Source organism: Delphinus delphis, chromosome 9 (assembly GCF_949987515.2).
Source record: "Delphinus delphis chromosome 9, mDelDel1.2, whole genome shotgun sequence".
Classification (NCBI taxonomy): domain Eukaryota; kingdom Metazoa; phylum Chordata; class Mammalia; order Artiodactyla; family Delphinidae; genus Delphinus; species Delphinus delphis.
Genome location: NC_082691.1, coordinates 31,887,048 through 31,906,258, shown reverse-complemented (window position 1 = coordinate 31,906,258; position 19,211 = coordinate 31,887,048). Strand labels below are relative to the sequence as shown.

The following is a 19,211-nucleotide window of genomic DNA, read 5'->3' as shown; positions in this document are numbered from 1 at the left end:
CTCCACATTTACTAGATAACACCAAATGGTTCGTACTATGGTTTTTATATTAATCACATCCTGTATTAATTCACGTGACTTTACATGAGTATCAAAGTTATACTGACTTCCTAAACTCATTGGAAAATATCCCTTCTTTTCCTATTCTCAAGAACAGTCAGTATAAAATAGGAATTACTGCCTTTTGAACATTTGGTATCATTTACCTCAAAAACCAAACAAGTGTGGTGATTCTGGGGAGAGGAGGGAATAGATTTTAAACTACTTGCTTAATTTTTTCAATGATTATAGGTCTATTAGTTTTGAGAAGTAATATTTATAAAAATTCTTCATCTAAGTTTTCTAAGGTGTTGACATAAAATTGGGAAAGTTATTCGTTAATAATTATGGGGGGTCTCCACTGCATTTATAGTTATGCTGCCTCTTCTTTTTTTTTTTAATATTTATTTATTTAATTTTGGCTGCATTGGGTCTTAGCTGCGGCACACGGGATCTTTCGTTGCGGCTCGCAGGCTTTGTGTGGTGCGCGGACTCCAGGGTGCACAGGCTCTGTAGTTGTGGCACGCGGGCTCCAGAGCATGTGGGCTCTGTAGTTGTTGCATGCGGGCTCCAGTGCACGTGGGCTCTGTAGTTGCACAACACAGGCACTCTAGTTGTGGCGCACGGGTTCAGATGCCCTGCGGCATGTGGGATCTTAGTTCCCCAACCAGGGATTGAACCTGTATCCCCTGCATTGGAAGGCAGATTCTCAACCACTGGACCACCAGGGAAGTCCCTGTCTAGTCTCTTTTAATTCTTAAAATTGTCTATCTGTGCCTTAACTCTTTTAAATTTAATTATGGTTGAGATTTGTATATTTCATTAGTTTTTACAGATAATCAGCTTTTGGTTTTATTAATTCTGTATCTCTATTTCATTAATATCTGCTCTTATTTTTCTTATTTTGAACTGGTTTGGTTTTTTTACTTCTTGGATGCTTAGCTCTTTAATTTTCATTCTTTCTTTTCTAAGATAAGTAATTCTCCAAGCACTGAACAAGTTGCAACTTAGTACTAAGAGTATGCATTGTTTTCATTCCTGTTCACTTCTAAGTATTTCCACATTTCTTTTTTGACCCAAAATTTAGAAGACTTTATTTTTTTTAAATCCCCATTGGTGTACTTCAGGGTGTGGTAAAATTTTTCTATTGAATCTAACTTTATTGCATTGTGATCACTATTACATCATTTCTTTGGCATTTAACGGCATTTGTTTTGTGATCTAGCATAGTCCATAAAAACTGAATAGTTGTCCCATGTGTGCTTGAAAAGAATGTGTGTTCTAATTGTTAGCATTTAACATATTTTAGATTGAGCTTACTAGCTGTGTTGTTCATTACATCCTTATCAATTTTTTGTCTGTTTAATCTGTAATTCTTAGGATGTTAAAATTTTCTACTATAATTATGGATTTATCCATTTCTCATGGATATTCTAACAATTTCTATCTCATATTTTTCATGGCTACATTGTTAAATGCATGTAAGTTCAGCACTGTTAAACAACATTCCTGATGAATTGTTCTTTTTTAAAAAGGCAATTCTTTCTTTAGTCTTAATGATGCTTTTTGCCTTAATGTCTATCTTGAATGATACTGATATAGAATTATTTTGGTTAGTATTTGCCTACTCTATTTTTATACTCCTAGTTTCAACTTTTTTGTGTCCCTCTTTTATGTATGCCTCTTACAGATGGCATATAACTAAAATTAATGATTTAAAACATAAATTTAAGAGTTTGTCTTTTTTCTCTTAATTTTAAAATTATTATTATTATTTTTTGGCCTCACCATGAGGCTTGTGGATCTTAGCTCCCTAACCAGGGGTTGAACCCGGGCCCTCGGCAGTGAGAGCACAGAGCCCTAACCACTGGACTGCCAGGGAATTCCCAAGAGTTTGTCTTAACTGGCAAGTTTACACCATTTACTTTTATGGTGATGTTGACTCTTTTGGTTGTATTGAGATTTATTTCTACCACTTTATTTTGTGTTTTCTTTATACCATCCTTATTTTTTCTCATTTGCTCTTTGCTATTGTGTTAATCAATTTTCCTTATTTTGTTTCTTTCTTATTATTAGTTTAAAAGCTAAATATTCTATTTCTTTTAACTGCAACTTTGGAAACAGGAATACACATTAAAAAATATGTCTATACTCCTTTGCTGTAATACAAAGACCTCAAAAGGCTTTAGCTTCAATCACCCTCTCTCTCTCTTTCTGACACTATTAGATAGTGTTTTAGTTCCATTTTACTTCCCAGGGAAGGCTGAAGCCTGAACTAATTGTTAAGCTTCAGATATTTTGTAATTCAGCTGTTAAAACACTGCTATTATAAAAAATTAAATTTTATAAACTTACCATTAAGTAAATTATATCAAAAAACAGAATAACGACAAAACCTATCGTTTCCCAAGTGTTTTACTATATTTTACTATTACAATCTGTGCTCTTCAAGTCATTTATATTTACTGTGTCTGCCTGGTAGAAAAACTATATAATGGTGTGCTACTGTGCCTCTCTTCCTGATTCTACATTCAGTGACATCAAATTGGTAGTTTTAAGTTGGCCATGATGGGAGTATTCATCCCAGAGAAATCAGCAAATGCTACAAATCAGGGCTTATCTAATTCCTCTGCAAAGCAAGTTGTTAATCATATCCCAGAACAACACTGCCACCCCATAATGGTCACTAATATTGCTGTTGCTGTTTCATGTAGTCAAGGTTTATTTGTCAATTTCTGTGCTTACTCTGCCATTTTGCAGCGCATCCTGCCTTCTAGGTTCAGTTTCCAACTCGAATGATAGCGGGCCTAGGTTTGCTGCTCCCCGGTTGGTATTAAAACACAAGTACCTAGGTTAAGGGAATGGCCCCTCACCCCCACCCCAGAAGCCTGCAGTGACTGTAACTCATGACTTATTCCAGGCCCTTCTTTGTTTACGGTCCTTAGTGAGGCCCTTCTTTGTTTACAGTCCTTAGTGAGCTCCTATTTTTTAGGCCCTTCTTTGTTTACAGTCCTTAGTGAGCTCCTATTCTTTGAGAGAGCAGCTCTGTATGAAACTCTTTCAAATTTTATCCTACTTGGCATTTTCAGATTTTTGCAATGTAAAGGCTTTCAGTTATCATAGCGTGACTTCCGGCTGGTAGCTGGTACCAGAATTCTCCTTTAACAGGGTATTAAAGTTTTCTTTATATTTCTAACTAGCAGCTGTTTGTCTACAGGAAATCTCTTCATATTTGTAAATTTCCTTTGTAACCATTTTCCTCAGTGTATTTTTTATTGTTCTGATAATTCTATGGATAATTCAATTGGGCTCTCCCTACACAGCTCATCTATGAGTAATGATAATTTGAAAGGAAGGGTAGGAAGGAAAATAAATCATACAGTGAAAAAGAAGAGGTTACAACTCAAGATGATAGAGTTTATATTCCATTCTGTTATGTACCCCACTTTGCCTACTACAGCGCTTAACCCACAAGAGCTGCTAAAATATCTGATTTAAAAAAAAAAAAGAGTGAGACACATATATGGAATTTCTTAGGCAATTACTGCATTTTCATAAACCAAATAATCCTTTATAAAATTAATCATAGAAACTAATACCTCAGACAAATGAAACTGCATACAGAAGAATAAATGGCTTATTATATATATTAAAACATAAAATTATTTAAGAAACAAAAGCCTCTCCTAAAACTGGCCCTGATTTTTTTGTTTGTTTTTTGCGGTACGCGGGCCTCTCACCGTTGTGGCCTCTCCTGTTACGGAGCACAGGCTCTGGACGCGCAAGCTCAGCGGCCATGGCTCACGGGCCCAGCCGCTCCGCGGCATGTGGGATCTTCCTGGACCGGGGCACGAACCAGTGTCCCCTGCATCGGCAGGCAGACTCTCAACCACTGTGCCACCAGGGAAGCCCAGGCCCTGATTTTTAATTAAAAGGAGGACAATCCAAGAACAGAAAGGAAGTAGCAATAGGTAAATACTTCTATACAGCTAAAAGGTCTTTTGGTAGTGACAGTCTAAAGGTAGTACTAGAACCAAATTAAATGACTTTTGACAACTGATAAATACCTTCTGTTCCAGTGTTAGTTGATACTTTTGTTTAACTCTCTTACACTTGTTGAACCAACTATTCTCATCCATGATGAAAGGAGGCCCGATGTTCTCTGGAGTGCTGCTTTCACTACCACTGCTTCCCAAAGTCCTCAGCTCTTCCTCATCACTGCTGATGCTGTCAGAACTGAGAAGATTAAAAATTTTTAAAGAAACAAAATTCATAATATGTTCCACTTTGATTTTTTAGAAACACTTCTGTATTTGCAAGCTACTGGTGAGCAAGCTCCAAAATATTCATCACTGACTATACAATAATAATGATATTATCATCAAGCCTAGAGATGCTACAGAAGTTCAAGTGAGGTTTACGGACCTAAGGGCACTAACACAGAAACTGTGAGAATGTCCTGAGGAGAGAGAAAACACTTCTAAAGAAGAGAACCAGAAACTCCACATGTGCTGAGAAGACCTGTCTAGCTGTGTTCTTTTTACTGTCCCACGTAGATCAAAAGAATGAAACTGGAACCCTATCTTATACCATATACAAAAATCATTCTAAATAGATTAAAGACTTGAATGTAAGACCTGAAACTGTAAAAATTCTAGGAGAAAACATAGGGGGTAAGCCCTTGACATCAATCTTGACAACGATTTTTGGATTTGACACCGAAAAAAAAAAAAAGTAAAAAAAAAAGCAAAAGCAAGATAAAGAAGTGGGGCTACATCAAACTAAAAGCCTTCTGCACAGCAAAGGAAACCAGCAACAAAATGAAAAGGCAACATACTGAATGGGAGGAAATATCTGCAAATCATATATCTGATAAGGAGTTAATATCCAAGATATATAGAGAACTCAACAGCCAAAAAACAAACGTGATTGAAAAATAATCAGAGGAATAGAATAGACATTTTTCAAAAAAAGACATACGAATGGCCAACAGGTACATAAAAAGGTGCTCAACATCACTTATCATCAGGGAAATGCAAATCAAAATCACAAGATATCACCTCACATCTGTCATAATGGCTATCATCTTAAAAAAAAAAAATGACTATCATCAAAAAGATAAGTGTTGGGCTTCCCTGGTGGCACAGTGAGAGTCTGCCTGCCGATGCAGGGGACATGGGTTCGTGCCCCGGTCCGGGAAGGTCCCACATACCGCAGAGCGGCTGGGCCCGTGAGCCTGTACTCTGCAATGGGAGAGGCCACAACAGTGAGAGGCCCGCCTACCGCAAAAAAACAAACAAACAAAAAAGATAAGTGTTGATGAGGATGTGGAGAAAAGGGAACCCCTGTGCACTGCTGTGGGAGTGTCAACTGATACGGTCATTATGGAAAACAGAATGGAGTTTCCTCAAAATATTGAAAATAGAACTACCATATGATCCAGCAATCCCACTTCCAGGAATGTATCAAAAGGAAATGAAAACAGAATCTTGAAGAGATACCTGTACTCCCATGTTTACTGCAGCACAAGTAATCAAGATATGGACATGAGCTAAGTGTCCATCAATAAATGAATGGATAAAGAAGATGTGGTGTATACATATACACAGTGGAATACCGTTCAGCCATGAGAGGTTAAGAAATCTTGCCATTTGCAACAACATGGATGGATCCTGAGAGCATTATGCTAAGTGAGATAAGCCAGACACAGAAAGACAAATACTGGAGGTATCACTTATATGTAGAATCTTAAAAAAAAAAAAAAAAAAGTCAAACTCATAGAAATAGAGACTAGAACATGGTTCCCAGGGGCGAGGAGGAGGAATAGGGAGAGGTTGGTAAAAGGGTACAAACTTTCAGCTGTAAGATTAATAAAGTCTGAGTATCTACTGTAAAACATTGTGATTATAGTTGATAACACTGTATTATATAACTGAAATTTGTTAAGAGAGTATAACTTAAATGTTCACACACACACACAAAAAGATAAATACATGAGGTGATGGATATGTTAATTAACACCACGGGGGAAATCCTTCCGCAAGGTATACATTATCAAAATACGGTATCAAATCACCACAATGTACACTTGAAATATCTCAGAATTTTATTTGTTAATGATACATCAATAAAGCTGATTTTACAAAAGAGTAAGAAAAGATCATCACAAACCCAAAGAAGGTAGAAGAAACAAAATAATATAGATAAAAACAGAAATTAATGAGCTAGATGCCAAAGGTACAACAGAGGATCAACAAAGAAAAACAAACACTTAATGACTAACAAAATTGATAAAGCTTTGGCAAGGATGATTTAAGAGACAAAAAAATAAAAGTTACGATAACAAAAAGCAAAAGATAACTAGAGATGAAAAGAGATTTAAAAGATATTAAAAGAAATTCTCTGAACATCATGATATAAAATTCTGAAAATTTTAACAAAATAAAATTTACCAAAACTGAACCAATAATAGAAACTGGAAAGATGATAAATAAATCAGTAAGTTTTAAAAACATCCAAGAGGGACTTCCCTGGTGGCACAGTGGTTAGAAATCTGCCTGCCGGTGCAGGGGACATGGATTCCATCCCTGTTCTGGGAAGATCCCACACGCTGCAGAGCAACTAAGCCCATGCACCGCAACTACTGAGCCTGTGCTCTAGAGCCTGCGAGCCACAATCACTGAGCCCGTGTGCCACAACCACTGAGCCCGTGTGCCACAACGACTGAAGCCCACGCACCTAGAGCCTGTGCTCCGCAACAAGAGAAGCCACCGCAATGAGAAGGCTGCGCACCGCAACAAAGAGTAGCCCCCGCTCACCACAACTAGATAACGCCTGTGTGCAGGAACAAAGGCCCAACACAGCTGAAAGTAAAAATAAATAAATAAATATATTTGTGAAAGAAAAAAGCAATGAATACACAAAAAAATAAAAAATAAATTAAAAAATCCAAGAGTAGAAAGGGAGAACTGATAACAAGGAAGTTCCTTATAAGGACAAGGAAGAAAATAAATACTAACTACGGTGGTCCAAGGAACTATATAAACACTTCACATACATCACCTCATTAATCCTCATGATATCCCCATGAGGTACTGCTGTACTATTTAATAGGTTCATTCAGCAAATGAAGAAAATGAGAATATGAGATGATAAGCAGATGCTTGAGGTCACACCAGTAAGGGGAACTGGTATCACTATTTTAGGCAGAACATTCAGTGGAGGCTTCATTACTAAGGTGGTATTAAGCTGAGTTTTAGAGAAGATGAACGAACTAGCCATGCAAATATCTGAGAGAGACTGTGCTCCTGGTAGAGAGGACAGAAAGATGCACAGGTGTGCCCAGTGTGCTCAAGGGATAACAAGATGGCCAGTGTTACTGAAGCACAGTGAGTAACAGGGCAGGGAGTAAGACATGAGGTCAGAGAGGTACTGGAGGCCAGATCAACTAAGGAATTTGTTTTTCACTTCGGGTCAGAAGGAAAGAAACTACTGGAAAGTTGTGAGCAGAGGAATGAAGTGATTTGACTTATAGTTCAAAAGGATCACTCTGGCTGCTCTATGGAGAAATAAACTACAGGAGGCAAGAGGTGGAGCACGAAGACTCTTGCAAATCTCCAGGTTTAAATTTAGGAGGTGATGGTGGTGCAAAAATATTTGCTGATGGATCGTATGTGGATTATGGAAGAGAGAATTCAACAATGACTCCAAAGTTTTTGAGCATAAACGACTGGAATGCTAGAACTACCATTCTTGGAATGGCAAAGACTAAAGGAAGGAAAGTTGTTTTGTGTGGGGGGGTGTGGGGTGATGGGATTAGGAGTTCATTATTGTACCTGTTATATCTGAGGTGCTTATTACACATCCAAGTGGAGGTGTCAACTTGGCAGCTGGATGTATGAGTTTCAGAGTTTAGAGTAGTGTTCCAGGTGGAAGTATATATTTGGGAAAGAGCAGCACATAGATAGTATTTAAAGCCATGAAACTAGATGAAACTACTTAGTACAGACAGAGAAGATGATTCAGGACTGATCTCTGAAACAGTCCAACATTTAGAGGTTGGGGAAATGAGGAGAAAGCAGTGAAGGGGAGTAAAAAGGAGGAAAAGCAGAAGAGTGCTGACAAGAGCAGTCATGTGTATCAAACACTGCTCCAAGGTCAAGTAAGGTGAGGAAACCAACCCCTGGATTTCGCAACAAGACAATTACTGGTGACTCTGAAAAGAGCATTTCAGTGGTAGGTATTAAAGCTCATATGAATAGTTCAAGAGAGAATGCAGGCAAGAAAAAAAGGGAGGCATGGTTTTGTAATAAAGGAAGGGGTACTAAGAAAAAGCTAGAAGTGAATGTGGGGTTAGGAAAGTTTCTCTGTTTCATTTTTTAAGATGGGGAAAATAACAACATGCTTATATGCTGTGATGTGTGGGAAGATCTAGAAAAGGAAAAATTAATGGAAGGGGACAACCGCTGGAGCTAAGACCTTAAACAGAAAAGACAGGATGGGATGCAGTACACAGGCGAAAAGACTGGCCTTTGGTAGCAAATGATTAGCGTCTCCCTACTAAGAGGGGGAAAAGGCAGAGTACAGTGGTCCCTCAGTACTCATGAAGGACTGGTTCCAGGAGCCACCCCAGATATCAAAGTCCATGGGTGCTCAAGTCCCTTATATGTACAAGTCCCATATACATCTGATCCACAGCTGGTTGATTCATGGAGGTGAAACCTGCAGATATGGACAGCCAACAGTACATGGAATGCTACGCTTAGGAAGGGCATTGAACAGCATGCTGCATCGTTTACGGTCTCTCTAACTCAGCAATTTTGTTTGCAGAAATTTACCTCTTTAGGAAATAATCATTCTAAGTATAAAGACTTAGCTACTAGAATATCATACTTTAAAGTGAAAAATTGAAGGCATCATAAAAGACCAATAATCATTGGCTACTACTAGACTTTTTTGGCCTAAAATCCATTCAAGGAAAAAATGTTTAAAGTTACACCAAGCAGTAACTCAGAAAAAACTTAACTTTTCTCACTGGTACACAACCTAAAACTTAATTAAACCAATTTTAAATATGAAATATATTTTAGGATGTTTTCTCTTAACATATTTCATGTATTTAGCTTCAGAAGGATAAAACTCTATTTCAAAAGACTAATAGCTAATAAATATTTTTTAAAGTTCAACTTCACCAGCAATCAAATAAATGCAAACCGAAACAACAACAGGATATCATTTTTTACTTACAGAATTAGCCACACCTTTAAGTTGGAAACTGTGGAGGCAGGCACTGTCACATATTGCTGATAGGATCTACATTAGTATGGCCTCTCTGGACATGCTCTCTTGACAGCATGTTTCAAAAGTTTCAATGACATATATACTAGAAATTCTACTTCCAGGATTTTTTTTTAAATTTATTTTTGGCTGTGCTGGGTCTTCGTTGCTACACGTGGGCTTTCTCTAGTTGCAGCAAGCGGGGGCTACTCTTCGATGAGGTGTGAGGGCTTCTCATTGCAGTGGCTTCTATTGTTGCGGGGCATGGGCTCTAGGTGCGCGGGCTTCAGTAGTTGTGGCATGCGGGCTCAGTTGTTGTGGCTCGCAGGCTCTAGAGCACAGGCTCAGTAGCTGTGGTGCACGGGCTTACTTATTCTGTGGCATGTGGGATCTTCCTGGACCAGGGCCCAAACCCATGTCCCCTGCATTGGCAGGCAGATTCCTAACCACTGTGCCACCAGGGAAGCCCCTACTTCCAGGATTTTAACTTAAAGAAATAATGATGGTTCTGCATAAAAAGATGTAGTGACAAGGATATTAACTGCAATACTATATACGACGAAACTAAATGCACTCCAGAAGTACAATAACTGGGTTAACATACTATACTAACAATGAATTCTATTTATTTTAGGAAATGATGCTATAGAAGGACAGTTAAAGACGTGCAACAATGTTCATTATACAGTATTAAGGGAAACAGTTACATGTATATTATGCTTCCATTTTAATTTAAAAATATTCCTATGTACAGAAAAGGCTGAAAGCTATCCATCAAAATGTTAATGCTTCTAGCAGTTGCTCCTTAAATGTAAGATGAGTGACTTAAGCTTTCTTCTACTTTCTACTTTTCTGTACTTTCCAACTATTCTACAATAAACACTTAATTTTCCAAATAAGTTAAAAGCAGTAATTTGGGGAGGGACAGACTCTTATGGTTTCTTAAATGAGGCATCAAATAGAATTTTTAAAAATTGTGTCTAATTACAGGTACATTTGGGTGGAAGTAATTCAATTTTTAAAATATTGGCTCTTTATGACTATTAGGATAGTTTAAATCTTTCTAAAAAGAAAAGCTCCATGGTCTGTAATGCTAACTGGGTTACGACTAGGTTGAATTGGTATTTCCTTTCTTGTTTATATAACAAGATGGTAGGAATCCTTTAGTATACAAAGAAGAGGAAGCTATACATATATGTTTGGATTAGTGCATCAAAGGAAGAGGAAATTGCACAAAAAAATCAGACAAAAGTGGCTAAGCAGCTGGGGACACAGAATATAGGTCATTAAACTCATTCTGAGGGCACCAGATGAGAAGGCTTCATTATCATATCTTTTTAAAAGCACTGTAATAATTACTACAGTCTCTTAGGTACGAAAAGAGAAAAATCTGTATTTACATTTTTCTTCATATTTTAATTTAAATTATTTCCTAAATCGCTAAAAATAGCCTTTCTAACTGCATTCTGATGACCAAACTCCTCTCTCCAACTGTCATCTTGCTCTTTAATTTCAGACTTGAGGCCCACTCTGCACAAACTAGCTGTGTGACTATGGCCAAGGTATTTAACCTCTCTGTGTTTCAGTTTTCTCATTTAAAAATAAGGACAGTGGTGCTTACCTCACTGGCTTCTGAGGAGATTAATGAGTTAATAGAAGTAAATGACTTAAAACAATGCTTGCTATATAATAAACATGCAATAAATGGTATTGACATTTTTACTAGTATTGTTTTGAACTATCCGTTATCTTCACAAAATGTCCTATAATCCAAACATATCCCAAAAGAGTACAATTTTATGCCTGTTAAAAACATCTTCTTGGTGTATTTCTTTTCTAGATCTAATGTAACAGACTTATCCCTTTTCCCAAGGGATCTACTTACTTAAGTTAGAAATCTTTGTACCATAATACTCTATTCCTCCTTCTCCTTCATCACCTAAAATATCTTCACACTCCTAGCTCTGAAATCATAGTGACTTCTCTTACTAGATGGTGATTATCTTGGATACAGGGATTGCATTCCTTTTTAGAAGTTCACAGAGTTCCTATAGTCTTGACATGTATGTATCCCTAGGAAAGTTTCTTTAGGCACTCAATAAATGTATCTTGGGTGTGTGTGTATGTTTGTGTGTACATATACATATATTACATATATACATATATTACTCACTCTATCTCCCTTACAGCTTTGGCCTGATCATAACATTTCAGAAGTATATAAAGAGAGGGGAGCAGAGTCAAGATGGCAGGCTAGGAGGACGCGGAATTCGCATCTCCCGCACAACTAGGGCACCTAGCTGGCACCGGTGGGGGACCACAGACACCTAAGGGGACGGGAGGAACCCCCAGCGACCGGGTAGGACATGGGGCCTGGGTGGAAGGGACGGGGGAGGAGAAGTGGAGGCGGGAAAGGACTGGCGGCCCTGGACTGGCGGCCCTGAGGGGCGGCTGGGGGGAGGGGAGGAGTTCCTACACCCAGTGGGACCCACCCACGAGATGGGGGAGACCCTGGGGGAGACAGTGGGGGAGGGGCGTGAAGGAATGGAAGGGAACGGGGCCAGGCTTTCCCTGTCCACTTAGGCACCGGGGAGCCTCTTGGGCTCCCGGGCCTAATCCTCTGCCCTCGGAGCCTCCCTCCTGCCCGCAGAACCCAAGCCCCGCCCCTACACCCCCACCCAGGGCCTTACCTCTACGCTTGGAGACACCTCAGAGACCCCCTCCAACGTGCTGGGCCTAAACCCCACCCACACGCCCTCACCCACGACCTTACCTCCAAACTCTGGAACCCCACACGCCAGAGGCCCTTCTTTGGACGTGCTATTCCTCCCCTTCTGGGCGGGGCCTAAGCAGAGGCCCTGCCCTACACTTGAACGTCGCCAGCCTAGGCCCCGCCCACAAAGCCTTTTCCAGCTGGCGTGGCTCTTGAGCCTAGACCCTGCCCCACACTGAAACATCAGGCCCCACGCTGAAATGTCACCCCCCACCTAGGCTCCGCCCCACCCTAAACCCCACCCCTGCCTATGTTCCAAACCCTGCCTGAACTCTGCCCCACTTAGTCAAGGCTTTCTTTTTTCTTCTTTTAGGTTGGGGTTCTATTTTACCCTGTTGTTGATTCATTTATACTTTTATTTTTTCTAATAAATCTTTTATTTTTCTAATTTTATTGTATTCTTTACACTTTGTTACTGCTCTGTTCCTTTTGGCTTGTTCCCTCCCTTTTCTTAAATTTATTTATTTATTTGTTTATTTTCTTTTTTCTGTTGTGGTTTTGTTTTACTTTGTTGAAGTTGTTTCAATTATATTTTTATTTTTTCTAATATATTTTTTATCTTTCTAATTTTATTTTATTTTTTATTCTTTGTTATTGTACTGCTTGCTTTTTTTTTTTTTTTTTTGCCACACCATGCAGCTTGCCGAATCTTGGTTCCCAGGCCGAGGGTTGGCCCGAGCTCCTGTGGTGGGAGTGCCAAGCCCAAACTGCTGGACTAACGGAGAACCTCAGACCCCAGGGAATATTAATTGGAGTGAGGCCTCCCAGAGGTCCTCATCTCAGCACCAAGACCTGGCTCTACCCAACTGCCTGCAAACTCCAGTGCTGGACGCCTCAGGCTAAACAACCAGTAAGACAGGAATAAAGCCCCAACCCAACCATCAAAAAAAACAACTGAAATGACAAAATAATATGTTACAGACAGAGAAGCAAGGTAAAAACGTACAAGAGCAAATAAATGCAGACAAAATAGGCAAGCTACCTGAAAAAGAATTCAGAGTAATGATAGTAAAGATGATCCAAAATCTCAGAAACAGAATGGAGAAAATATAAGAAACGTTTAACAAAGATCTAGAAGAACTAAAGAGCAAACAAACAGTGATGAACAACACAATAACTGAAATGTAAAATACTCCAGAAGGAATCAATAGCAGAGTAACTGAGGCAAAAGAACAGATAAGTGAGCTGGAAGATAAAATGGTGGAAATAACTGGTGGGGAGTAGAATAAAGAAAAAAGAATGAAAAGAATTGAGGATACTCTCAGAGACCTCTGGGAGAACATTAAACGCACCAACATTTGAATTATAGGGGTCCCAGAAGAAGAGAAAAAGAAAGGGACTGAGAAAATATTTGAAGAGATTACAGTCAAAAACTTCCCTAACATAGAAAAGGAAATAGTCAATCAAGTCCAGGAAGCTCAGCGAGTCCCATACAGGATAAACCTAAAGAGAAACACGCCGAGACGCACATTAATCAAACTATCAAAAATTAAATACAAACAAAAAATATTAAAAGCAGCAAGGGAAAAGCAACAAATAACATACAAGGGAATCCCCATAAGGTTAACAGCTGTTCTTTCAGCAGAAACTCTGCAAGCCAGAAGGGAGTGGCAGGACATATTTAAAGGGAAGAAACTACAACCAAGATTACTCTGCCCAGCAAGGATCTCATTCAGATTGACAGAGAAATCAAAAGCTTTACAGACAAACAAAAGCTATGAGAATTCAGCACCACTAAACCAGCTTTACAACAAATGCTAAAGGAACTTCTCTAAGAGGGAAACACAAGAGAAGAAAAAGACCCACAAAAACAACCCCAAATCAGTCATGAAAATGGTAATAGGAACATACATATCGAAAATCACCTTGAATGTAAATGGATTAAATGCTCCAACCAAAAGACACAGACTGGCTGAACGGATATAAAACCAAAATCCTTATATATGCTATCTACAAGAAACCCACTTCAGACCTAGGGACACAGACTGAAAGTGAGGGGATGGAAAAAGATATTCCATGCAAACGGAAATCACAAGAAAGCTGGAGTAGCAATACTCATATCAGATAAAATAGACTTTAAATTAAAGACTGTTACAAGAGATGAGGAAGGACACTACATAATGATCAAGGGATCAATCCAAGAAGAAAGTGTAACAATTATAAATATTTATGCACCCAACAAAGGAGCACCTCAAAATACATAAGGCAAATGCTAACAGCCATAAAAGGAGAAATTGACAGTAACACAGTAATACTGGGGGACTTTAACATCCCACTTACACCAATAGATCATCCAGCCAGAAAATCAATAAGGAAACACAAGCTTTAAATGACATAATAGACCAGACAGACTTAATTGATATCTTTAGGACATTACACTTGAAAGCGGAAAAATACACTTCTTCTCAAGTGCACATGAACGTTCTCCAGAATAGACCACATCTTGGGACAAAAATCAAGCCTTGGAAAATTTAAGAAAATTGAAATCGTATCAAGCATCTCTTCCAACCACAATGCTATGAGTTTAGAAATCAATTACAGGAAAAAAACTGTAAAAAACACAAATACATGGAGGCTAAACAGCGTGCTGCTAAACAGCCAAGAGATCATTGAAGAAATCAAAGAAGAAATTAAAAAATACCTAGAAACAAATGACAACGAAAACACAACGATCCAAAAACCTATGGGATGCAGAAAAAGCAGTTCTAAGAAGGAAGTTCAGAGCAATTCAAACTCACCTCAAGACACAAGAAAAATCTCAAATAAACAATCTAACCTTACACCTACAGCAATTAGAGAAAGAAGAACAAAGAAAACCCAAAGTTAGTAGAAGGAAAGAAATCATAGAGACTTCACTGGTGGCACAGTGGTTAAGAATCCGCCTGCCAATGCAGGGGACACTGGGTCAAGCCCTTGTCTGGGAAGATGCCACATGGCATGGAGCAACTAAGCCTGTGCACCACAACTACTGAGCCTGCACTCTAGAGCCTGCAAGCCACAACTACTGAAGCCTGCGTGCCACAACTTGAAGCCCGTGTGCCTAGAGCCCATGCTCCAACAAGAGAAGCCACCACAATGAGAGGCCCAGGCACTGCAACAAAGAGTAGCCCCTGCTCGCTGCAACTAGAGAAAGCCTGCGCACAGCAACAAAGACCCAATGCAGCCAGAAATAAATAATAAATAAATACAATTTTTTTAAAAAATTCAACACCCATTTATGATAAAAACTCTCCAGAAAGTGGGCATAGAGGGAACCTTCCTCAACCTAATAAAAGCCATATATCACAAACCCACAGCGAACATCATTCTCAATGGTGAAAAACTGAAACCATTTCCTCTAAGGTCAGGAACAAGATAAGGATGTCCACTCTCGCCACTATTATTCAACATAGTATTGGAAGCCCTAGCCACAGCAATCAGAGAAGAAAAATAAATAAAAGGAATACAAACTGGAAAAGAAGATGTAAAACTGTCACTGTTTGCCGATGACATGATACTATACATAGAAAATCCTAAAGATGCCACCAGAAAACTACTAGAACTAATCAATGAATTTGGTAGGGTTGTAGGATACAAAATTAATGCACAGAAATCTCTTGCATTCCTATACAGTAACAATGAAAGATCAGAAAGAGAAATTAAGGAAACAATCCCATTTACCATTGCAACAAAAAGAATAAAATACCTAGGAATAAACCTACCTAAGGAGGCAAAAGACCTGTAATCAGGAAACTATAAAACACTGATGAAAGAAATCAAAGATAACATAAACAGATGGAGAGATATACCATGCTCCTGGATTGGAAGAATCAATATTGTGAAAATGGCTGTACTACACCCAAAGCAATCTACAGGTTCAATGCAATCCCTATCAAATTACCAATGGCATTTTTTACAGAACTAGAACAAAAAATTTTACAATGTGTATGGAAACACAAAACACCCTGAATAGCCAAAGCAATCTTGAGAAAGAAAAACAGAGCTGCAGGAATCAGGCTCCCTGACTTCAGACTATAAATACTACAAAGCTACAGTAATCAGGACAGTATAGTACTGGCACAAAAACAGAAATATAGATCAATGGAACGGGACAGAAAGCCCAGAGATAAACCCACGCACATATGGTCACCTTATTTTTGATAAAGAAGGCAAGAATATACCATGGAGAAATGACAGCCTCTTAAATAAGTGGTGCTGGGAGAAATGGACAGATACATGTAAAAGAATGAAATTAGAACACACCCTAACACCGTACACAAAAATAAACTCAAAATGGATTAAATAAGGCCAGACACTATAAAACTCTTAGAGGAAAATACAGGCAAAACACTATATGACATAAATCACAGCAAGATCCTTTTTGACCCATCTCCTAGAGTAAGGGAAATAAAAACAAAAATAAACAAATCGGACCTAATGAAACTTCAAAGCTTTTGCACAGCAAAGGAAACCATAAACAAGACGAAAAGACAACCCTCAGAATGGGAGAAAATATTTGCAAATGAAACAATGGACAAAGGATTAATCTCCAAAATATATAAGCAGCTCATGCAGCTAAATATCACAAAACCAAACAACCCAATTCAAAAATGGGTGGAAGACCTAAATATACATTTCTCCAAAGGAGATATACAGATGGCCAACAAATACATGAAAAGATGCTCAGCATCACTAATCATTAGAAAAATGCAAATCAAAACCACAATGAGGTATCAGCTCACACTGGTCAGAAAGGCCATCATCAAAAAATCTAGAAAAAATAAGTGCCAGAGAGGGTGTGGAGAAAAGGAAACCCTCCTGCACTGTTGGTGGGAATGTAAACTGACACAGCTACTATGGAGAACAGTATGGAGTTTCCTTAAAAAAACTAAAAATAGAACTACCATATGACCCAGCAATCCCACTACTGGGCATATACTCTGAGAAAACCATAATTCAAAAAGAGTCATGTACCACAATGTTCATTGCAACACTATTTACAATAGCCAGGACATGGATGCAACCTAAACGTCCACTGACAGAAAAATGGATAAAGAAGATGTGGCACATATATATAATGGAATATTACTCAGCCATAAAAAGGAAGAAAATTGAGTTATTTGTAGTGAGGTGGATGGACCTAGAATCTGTCATACAGAGTGAAGTAAGTCAGAAAGAGAAAAACAAATACCATATGCTAATGCATATGTATGGCATTTCAAAAAGTGGTACTCATGAACCTAGTGGCAGGGCAGGCATAAAGACACAGACGTAGAGAATGGACTTGAGGGCACAAGGGGGGAAGGGTTAGCTGTGACGAAGTGAGAGAGTAGCACTGACATATATACACTACCAAATGTAAAGTAGATAGCTAGTGGGAAGCTGCTGCACAGCACAGGGAGATCAGCTCGATGCTTTGTGACGACCTAGAGGGGTGGCATAGGGAGGGTGGGAGGGAGGCGCAAGAGGGAGGGAATATGGGGAGATATATGGAGATATATGTATACATATAGCTGATTCACTTTGTTGTACAGCAGAAACTAACACAACACTGTAAAGCATTTATACTCCAATAAAGATGTGAAAAAGAAAGAAGTATATAAAGATCATTATTCTATTTGGGAAGTCAATTATGCAAGAAGATCTTCAGAATAGATTTCATCTGATTAATTTTCAATGCTGATGAGATTATGGAAAATCCGTAACTCTCACAAAATACTGGTAGCAGGATAAATTGATACAACTCTAAGAACAGACTTTAAGAGCCACAAAATTTTTCACTGTACTTACCTGAATAACTCTATAAATGCACAACAGAAACAAAAGGAAAATTTATTTGCACAAAAATGTTCATTATTCTTTTCATTATAATGGAGATAAATGAAAAACAATTTAAATAATGAATTATAGTTTTGTAATCTCAATGGACTATTACAGAGCTATTAAAGTTATTATATTGACTACAGCAGTAGAAATACACGCTATTTTTTAAAAACTATATTTACACTGGGATTACAATTATGTAAAAACTATATATTTATATATATACTAAAAACACAACTGGAGTTTATATTTTTGAATGATCTCTGATACTGAAATAAATGTTTTATAAAAAGTAGTTTTAATCAGATGAATATATTGCACAAGACATTCAATTATAAATTAAGATTTCAATAACATATTTCAAAATGTCAAATACCTTTGGGTAAACTTCAAATATGGTGTATAGTCTATTACAGCAGGAAAGTTGCCATCTAATCCTTCTCCCTTCAGGCAGAAGCTAAGACAATAGACAGTAAATATATTAATACATTAAAATTTAAATCAAAGTGTTATAAACAATCTCTTGTTAGAGACATTTGTTTCATCAAATTGCAGGTGAATTTCTTATTTGTAATTTAAATGTGACTTGTTATAAACACCTCATAAAGATATTCTACCTTCCATATCAATAACAAAAGCTTGTATGAGTTAATAACACTGTTACATAAATATATCATGCAAAAGTAAAATTTACTGAGAAATCTGTTCAAACATTATTTATTTCATACTATCCTCGTCTTTACTAAATTCTTAAGACATCGCTAGAGAATTTTCAGATGAAGGCTTGTTGTTCACATTTACAAATTCTCAGGTGATACTTAATATCTCCTAAAAAGAAAATCTCCTAATTAGAAAAAAAATTCATGGGGCTTCCCTGGTGGCACAGTGGTTGAGAGCCCGCCTGCCAATTCAGGGGACGTGGGTTTGAGCCCTGGTCCGGGAAGATTCCACATGCCACGGAGCAGCTGGGCCCGTGCGCCACAGCTGCTTAGCCTGAGCTCTGGAGCCCGCAAGCCACAACTACCGAGCCCGCCTGCTACAACTACTGAAGCCCGCGCACCTAGAGCCCGTGCTCTGCAACAAGAGAAGCCACCTCAATGAGAAGCCCGTGCATTGCAAGGAAGAATAGCCCCTGCTAGCCTCAACTTGAGAAAGCCCACAAGCGGCAACGAAGACCCAGTGCAGCCAAAAATAAATAAATACAATTAATTAATTTAAAAAAAAAGAAAAAAATTCATATATGAACCACTACCTTCTGGTTTCTTTGGGAAATGTGCCTGTTGAAATACTTGTTCTAATATGTTAATATCAAGGGTGCAGT

General features: G+C 38.3%; 1 protein-coding gene across 2 annotated transcripts in view; it reads right to left on the bottom strand.

The window, feature by feature from the left end:
* Positions 1-19,211, bottom strand: part of RUNDC3B (RUN domain containing 3B) — a 147,886-nt gene that overhangs the window by 43,544 nt on the left and 85,131 nt on the right. For both annotated transcript variants that reach the window (XM_060020373.1, XM_060020374.1), the window contains exons 7-8: positions 18,267-18,347; positions 4,107-4,275 (exon numbers count right to left, since the gene is read on the bottom strand). In XM_060020373.1, the coding sequence (XP_059876356.1) occupies positions 4,107-4,275; positions 18,267-18,347 (250 nt within the window). The remainder of the gene's footprint in view (positions 1-4,106; positions 4,276-18,266; positions 18,348-19,211) is intronic.